General features: G+C 44.7%; 1 protein-coding gene across 1 annotated transcript in view; it reads left to right on the top strand.

Moving 5' to 3' along the window:
* Positions 1–5642: 5642 nt before the first annotated feature.
* The window catches only part of LOC109896687 (G1/S-specific cyclin-D2-like), a 12260-nt gene continuing 9745 nt past the window's right edge, over positions 5643–8157 (top strand). The window contains exons 1-2 of the mRNA XM_031831678.1: positions 5643–6177; positions 7232–7447. Of these exons, the coding sequence (XP_031687538.1) occupies positions 5986–6177; positions 7232–7447 (408 nt within the window). The 5' untranslated portion in view covers positions 5643–5985. The remainder of the gene's footprint in view (positions 6178–7231; positions 7448–8157) is intronic.

Here is an 8157-nt window from a genome sequence, read left to right as displayed (position 1 = left end):
GCTCTGATACGCCTCCCATTTCTTGGGTGTCTCTAGCTTTGTGTGACAACACCAGTATCAGGTCTTATTAGGTTCTTCATCTCCAGGTTTGTATTTCAACTGGTTTTCACTGTGGAGAAAGAAAGTGCTTATTGCCCTCTTGCTAAATAAACATCCAGCCTGACGAACTGAATTTAGCCTCCCAGCTAAAAAAAGGTCTGTGCCCAAAGTAATGTGTCATGTGAAAAAATACATTGGAAAACAGTGACCATAATTCTGAATGGACAGGCAGGGAATTATGGGAGAACAATTAAACATATTTTCAGTGTAATTTGGAGGAGGAGGAAGAGGGAAGAAGAAGAGAAAGGACATGACTTATCACAACACCACATTATTGAGCAACCAACACTGGCTCCATACCATTCATGTTTGAGTCTCATATTTCTCCAATTGAGTTTTGAGATTAGAGGATTTCAGTGTGCAGTATGTGAAATTCTTTGGCTTGGTCCAAAGGAATGCCCTGGTGGATACAGAGCACTGACATACCAGCCTGATGGCACCACGCTCTGATCCCAGGCAGACCACCGCAATACTGGTACCACCCTGGTCAGGTCAGCCTCCTCTGCCTCCCTGGTCCTCCACTCCATAAGAGAAATCACAGGATCAAAGCCAGGCCGTGTCCCTGGGGGACGGGGGGTAGCAGGCGGAATGGTCACTGCCGGTCACACCGACCTCACCACTCTAATTCATATCCTGGCATTTCCTGCAGTTAAGGCGATAAGACTGGTATGCCTGGTGCTTATCTCGGATCTTCTCTAGGCTGTTTGGAATGTAAGATTATGCAATCTTGTTGGGATTTTTTAAAATTACCATCGTAATGTGAGAGTGTTGGTTTATTTGATTTGTTAAACGCCGGTCTGTGCTGCTGGACTGGTTTGTGGTGAGCGGTTGGGAGTGGACTGTAGATGGGCACTGCCATCTCTGGGCGATAGGCCCTACCGCCCCCACCCTATGGTCCCTAAGTGGGCTAACCAAGCCTGTGCTGCAAGATTCTACTTGACCCAGCCATGATTCCTAGAATGGTTTTTCACTTTGAGAGAAATATGTTGGGAAATCAGTCAGAAAGACTTACTGTACCTCACAGGCTTTTCCCCCCCTTGAATTTCTTGAAGCCCAGCAGTGTCCCCAGCCATTGCTGTGTTTGAGGATAACGCTCTGTGCTTGCTCCAGACCTGGGTTCAAATACTATATGACATTTTTCAAATTCATTGAGCGTTTGCTTTAGCTTGGCTGGAGTGCCAGGTGAGCAGGTTTTGCACTTATGGAGACTTTTCTATTGGTCCAGTAAACCAGGCGAGCACAATCAAGCACAGGTAAAGTTTTTGAAATATTCTAAATATTTCAACCCTGGTCTGGCTTGCACAACCCTTTTATCAGGATGGAATCCAAGTCCCACTTTGGGCTGCACAATGACTTCCATCGTCCTGTTGAATGGCTGAGTCTGGCGACAGGGAAGCTCTCTCGCCCTGCGTCCTCCCTCAATCTAATCAAGCAATGAGACCAATAAGGTGAATTAAGATGTGAGCTGAGATGGCTATCCTCTCACAGAGGTCTCTTTGTGCCTGGTATAGGAATAAGAGGCCCATGGTTAGCATGCATCATACACAGGAAAGGAACAAGGCCCCCAGAGCAGACCCAGGAGTCTACCCTCCCCTGCTAGCGATTTATAGGGAGTCGGATCACCTTGCTATGGCAGTTTTCAAAGCACTTTCTTCAGCCATGTGAGCTAGGGCCCATTTCCTCCTTTCTCTCTGTAGGTAAATGTAAGTGTGCTGGGGAGGAAACGTTGCAAAGACAGAGGGAAGTCACAAAGAAAGCAATGTTATTTGTGGACAAGTGGGGCCAGTGCCTTAAAATAAACTTAGCTGAAAATGTTTTACTGGAAACTGCTCGCCACTGATTAACACACCATATTTTCAACAGGCTACAGAAAAACAGCAATCATCAGTTTGTACAGAACTGTATGTATGACCAGCTACTCAGTTGGTCTATCTGCCCCCTGGGCCTGTCTTCCTGTTGGACATCCTGCCCCTGATGAATCAGCCTTTAAAGAGGAAGCTGGAGGTCGCAAGGACACACCCCCTCAGCCCAGCACAACCAAATACAGCATCCTCCCCACTCAGAAAGCACCAGCCTACGCTGCTGCTGACAGGAGCTCCCTCACCGGAATCTTAGTTGTTTGTGTTCTCCCTTCCCCTGATCTTTGACCGCACAGACCCGGTCCACTTGTGACAGGCAGCCCACTGCCTATTGGCTCCCACTCAGACCACTTCCCTTCTTCACCGCCTTGAGATGTCTGTGATGTGAGGAGAGGAGAGGCAACCGGAGGGAGAGGAAGGGAACTGACTCAGTGAATGCTGCTGAGGGGAGGACGGCTCACAATAATGACTGGAATGGAGCTAATGGAATGGCATCAAACACATGGAAACTGTGTTTGATGAAGCTGATACCTTTCCACCAATTCCGCTCCAGCCATTACCACAAGCCCATCCTCCCCCATTAGGGTGCCACCAACCTCCTGTGAACTGACTGTAGAGCTGACAGACGGAGTAGCATAGGGGGGGGGGCCCTAAGCCTCAGCCTGGTTAGTTATGTAACGCAGAGTCCCTCTACCAAGAATGGCATTCACAGGAACTACATCACTCGCTCATAGCCTACACACATCACATTCATGTACGCATACTGTATACTGTACGTACAGGTTGACATACAGAGACACAGACCCCGTCTCAGGCTCATCACAGTGCGCTTTTCAGGCATCAGAGGATGAGTTTTGTTCTCTGTTCAGAGGAGAGGATGTGATCTCACCCTGTAAAAATCCGACCTATTTCGCTAGCTGCTCGTGACTTAATCCAAGCTCCCCCTTTGTGCTAGGCGTTCCCCCCTTTCCTCCCTTCCTCCTCTCCCCTCCTTCTCTTGCGCCCTCTCTCTTTCTCTCACTCCTGAGTGTATGGAAGGAACAGAGTAGGCCAATGTTCTCGGAGAGATGCTGGTTACGAGTGATGGATGTCAGAGACAGAGATAGAGGGAGAGAGATATAGAGGGAGAGAGAGATCGAGGGAGAGTTGTATATAGGAGGGGCTGAGAGAAGGGGGGATAGAACCATTGACTCAGGTCTGTGTTCAAGACCAAAAGTCTTCTCAAATGTTGCCATTGGGTTTTAAATAAGGGCTTTCAGTTTCCCTGAGAATCTCTCGATGCAAAATCTCTCAATGCAAAACCCCTCTTTTTCTAGTTCTGAATGTATCGTTTTTTCCATTCATTTCTCTCTAGCTCGTCTGAGGGTAAATTTGACTGTTTATGCATGTCTGCATAGACTACATCTGTGTGTCTGTCTATGTTTTCTATGTAAATATTTTATAATCTTCCCTCAGTCTTCAACAGGACTCAAATTGAAAGGAATGACTTGGGCTTCAGTCAGGCCAACCCACATGCCTTTTGCTCTCTATGGTTTTTATTCTGTGCCAGGTCAGCTTTTCCGCATTCATTGGCTTCTTCATAGGTTCACTTTGCTCTGCAGAAGAACCATAGGAGGGATGGGAGTCTCTTTTGTAAAATGCCTACTACCCTACACATACATAACATAACCAAATGTGTTAACCCCATTACCACACACAAACCTTGAAGCTGTGCATGTCATGTCCATTACCCAATATCTGTAATGCAATTATCTCACCGCATTGGCTTCCAGTACCACTCCGTAGCTCTGGGAGAGTTTCTCACTGCATTGGCTTCCAGTACCACTCCGCAGCTCTGGGAGAGTTTCTCACTGCATTGGCTTCCAGTACCACTCCGCAGCTCTGGGAGAGTTTCTCACTGCATTGGCTTCCAGTACCACTCCGCAGCTCTGGGAGAGTTTCTCACTGCATTGGCTTCCAGTACCACTCCGCAGCTCTGGGAGAGTTTCTCACTGCATTGGCTTCCAGTACCACTCCGCAGCTCTGGGAGAGTTTCTCACTGCATTGGCTTTCAGTACCACTCCACAGCTCTGGGAGAGTTTCTCACTGCATTGGCTTCCAGTACCACTCCGCAGCTCTGGGAGAGTTTCTCACTGCATTGGCTTCCAGTACCACTCCGCAGCTCTGGGAGAGTTTCTCACTGCATTGGCTTCCAGTACCACTCCGGAGCTCTGAGAGAGTTTCTCAGTGCATTGGCTTCCAGTACCACTCTGCAGCTCTGAGAAAGGTTCTCACCACTGACTGTTCACACACAGGCATTCCAGCTTGGAATGCTCCTCTCTGCTGCAAATAAACCAAAATAGACTTTGTGCCTCTTCATGTCCCATCGTGGTGCCCTGAGTTTTCCCTGACGGGTCAGACTGTCAGGAACAAAACTGGGGGCCCTGGCTATGTGGGAATGGTATAATCAGGTTTGGCAGTTAACTGACACTTCATTGCTGTATTTATTTACCTGTTTCGCTTGCATTACTCACTCGATCACACATCATTCATAATATAATGACGTTGACCTTTAGGCCAATTTCAGGGATTAGCTAATATCTTTCTTTACCCCACTATCTTTCTCTCACCCAGTGTGTGTGTGTCTGTGTGTCTGTGTCTCTTTATCTGACCCTGGTGTCATCCTGTGATCTGCTCTGATCTGGGGGCCTGTATGTCTCGGAGCCCCTGCTCTAATGGGTTCAGTGGGCTGGTATGCAGCAGGAATCTTTGGATCAAGGTGATTTCACGCTCCTCCACGTTTTCCCAGGGCTCTGCCCAGTCTCTGTTACCTCTGTGCGACTTGGACTGTGTGATAGTAGCTGACACGTGTTATCATTAGACACATGCACACACAGCAGCACTGACTAAAGGGAGCTTGATCTGTCTGACACCTCCGTTTCCCCCAAGGTTTGGATTATGGCTGCCTGGTATGAGCATAGCAGCCAGGGTCCCAGCTGAGACTCCTGCACACCATAGCTGAGTTTGTCAACTTGTTCCCCCATAGGCCTATATTAATTGCATATTTGTCTGACCTGAAAGTGGAATGCAAATTGAATGCTTTCAGCCTGTCCCCTTTGAAGTAAAACTAATCTGACTAACCTTGACATTCCCATAGAGACAATTCCCCCTCTCTTTCTGGGCATTCCGTTCTCACAAAAACTCAGCAGATGCTGCAGCAGTTTGTTTCTCTCAATGAAACTCCATATTTCATTGTTATTTTTGGTAATGATTGTGAAAGAGGACATTTGTGTACTTGTCCCAGTAAGATGTTGCTTTTTCAGCTCAATGATGTTTAGTTCCTCTTTCAACAGGTTAGGATATTGTTATGTAAGCATTGAAATAGTTGAATTGAAGAAAAGCTTGCAGTTTAGTTTGATAGATTCCAAGCTCTTGATAATTAACCAATTAAGTGCCAATTAAGAATAGCCTAGTTATAATCTTATAATAACACGTTTATTTCATATTTGTTAGCCGTAGTAGAAGCAGTAGCCAGGTTAAATATGACAAACTAAGATGTAAGAGATACAGAAACCTCACAATTCTAGTGTGATAGATTAGGTTTTTGCCTGACATTTCTATAGCCTAATTTTCGATTTCACTGCATCAGCGCATGTGTGAGACCGGAGTTGGGGTGGGGAGAGGGACAAGTTAAACGAGTGAGGTGGCATTCATCCGGTTCCTGCTTCTAGCAGCACAGCAAGAGACAGAGCAAAAGCTTGTTGTTTAATTTATCACTATAGCCTAGCCAACTGTTGTGCAGAATGAGATATGCTTGCATCATAGCCTATAGCCTACCCTGCGTTTATTCAGACTTCAATAAGCGGCAAGTAGCCTAAAGCCCAGGGCTGAGAGGAAACAGGCTATCGAGTGGCAGGACTACGCTGGAATAAACGCTTCAGTCTCACCCACCCATGCTTCCTCCCGAATAGACTACTTATCCATCTGTTTTACACTGTCCCCACTACTGTTTTGACGTAATTTTTTCTGCAAGGGCAAGATCCGAAACATGGAACTTATTTGCTTCGAGGACAAAGTCGTGCTAGCCAAAAGTGACCCCAACATTCTCTATGACGACAGAGTATTGCAAAATCTACTAACCATTGAAGACAGGTTTCTACCGCAATGTTCGTATTTTAAATGTGTCCAGAAGGACATTCAGCCACACATGAGGCGAATGGTTGCAGGATGGATGCACGAGGTTTGTGTTTTTTTTAGCCTACATGTGCATTGGTCAGGTATATTGCTGTTTTGAAGGCATGTGTGCATTGGTCTGGTATATTGTTTGACGGCATGTCATTTACTTATCTCACTCGAATAAGTGTGCTATGTATAATACGATTTGATTTCTATAATCCAAATGAACCTACAGGGGGGTGTGTGCATTTTTGTGTAAGAGTTTTGCATGTTGCTCATAGGCGCCTGTTCTAATAACTCTGTAATAAGGTTGTGTATTGCTCATAGGCGCCTGTTCTAATAACTCTGTAATAAGGTTGTGTATTTATTCAGATGGTTTATTACAGTTTCATAGCATGGTTGTTTTGAGAGCTGACATGCATGGCATGTAGCCGAATTTTTACCATTTAATTCACTGAGAAATGACCCATGCCAGGCATGTGGTGCCTCGGAAGTTCCACCAGGCTATTTAAAGTCATCACCATGCATTTAAGTTCGCTGAATGTCAACAGCCTGGATTGTATTGGTCATGGAATCAGTCAAATGAAAGAAGACATTCTAATCTTCATTTTCATGTTGAATCTATCCAATTTGTCCGTTCTGATTAATTATGACAATTTTTAAAAAATATTTCCAGTTGCCTCAGAACAACAAGCACGCACAGGCTACTTTCGTTTTTGCCATTATGAACTTTAATCGAAGACAAATGACTCTCACAATTTTCGGGAATGGTTTAGGAATGGTTTATGAACATTACGCATACAATTTCACTGCTGTAGCTAATTTATTTATATTTGTAATTATTTCTTGAAAATATGACGGACATCTGCGAAATGAGCAGCGTAGGTGTTTGGGCACGATTTCCGCTACAGGCTATGATGACTGAGAGATCTTTGATATTGAAGCTTTTAATGCGGATCCACTGACTGAATATCTACAACATAGATCACATTTTGTTTTCCCATCATGCACATTTTTAAATGGGATATGTTCTTGTTTCTGCAGACATTCATGTAAATATTGATAGAATAATAATAAAAAAAAATGTAGGCCTAATATAATATATTCTCTCCCACCAGGTTTGTGAAGAGGAGAAGAGTGAGGAAGACGTTTTCCCCTTGGCTATTAATTATTTGGACAGGTTTTTAGCGGTGGCGCCCACTAGAAAGTGTTATTTGCAACTTCTAGGAGCTGTATGCATGTTCCTTGCAACAAAGTTAAAGGAGAGTCGTCCATTAACTGCAGAAAAGCTGTGTATGTACACAGACAACTCCATCACACCAAGGGAGCTGCTGGTAAGAAACTATTGTTTTCTCTTAATGCATGGAAAAGTATGCAATTACTTAAAGCATCATACATTCAAATATAGCTCAATAATTGTACAATCTTATAATTGTTTCTTCTGACATATTTAGTTAAATATGTCAGTGTACAGTTCTGGAGACTGATTCATTCCTTGGCCATACAGTGGGCCTATGCATGCATGAGGAGAGTGCCTGATCAGGGATGAACTAAAGTGGCCTGTGTTGCCACCTAGTGGCAGTTGTTCAGTTTGTCTTGTTGTAGAAGGTAGATTTCCAATATTGTGGATTAATCATTTGTAGAAAGGAACAGTAGTGCATAAATCCACAAATGGTTCTGTTAATATCCACTGGCTGAGTAAGTTTATATGCATTAGTTCTATAATATCTAACCGTGTTTTCTTGACCAATCTCTGTTTTTAATTGAATGATTGGTCTCTCCCAGGGGCCAGTTATTCACAGGTTATCCCACAGGGGACTCCCAGTTAACCAGCCCACCCTCTTAGCAACCATTTAAAGTCTGTCACTCCCTAGTATCAGATAAGACATTCCTCCCTACTATTACATCAATATTTCTACAGTAAATGGCATGTCCCACCCATGTTGCTCAAGTGGCCAAATATGAATCACCATAGGAGAGCTATAGGACTGTGTCCTCTTCTCCTCTGTTGTCCAGCTGCTGGGGTTTCATCATCACACGCCCT

This window comes from Oncorhynchus kisutch, linkage group LG9 (assembly GCF_002021735.2).
Source record: "Oncorhynchus kisutch isolate 150728-3 linkage group LG9, Okis_V2, whole genome shotgun sequence".
NCBI lineage: Eukaryota > Metazoa > Chordata > Actinopteri > Salmoniformes > Salmonidae > Oncorhynchus > Oncorhynchus kisutch.
Note: the sequence above shows the minus strand (reverse complement) of the source record. Positions and strands in the feature narration are given on the sequence as shown.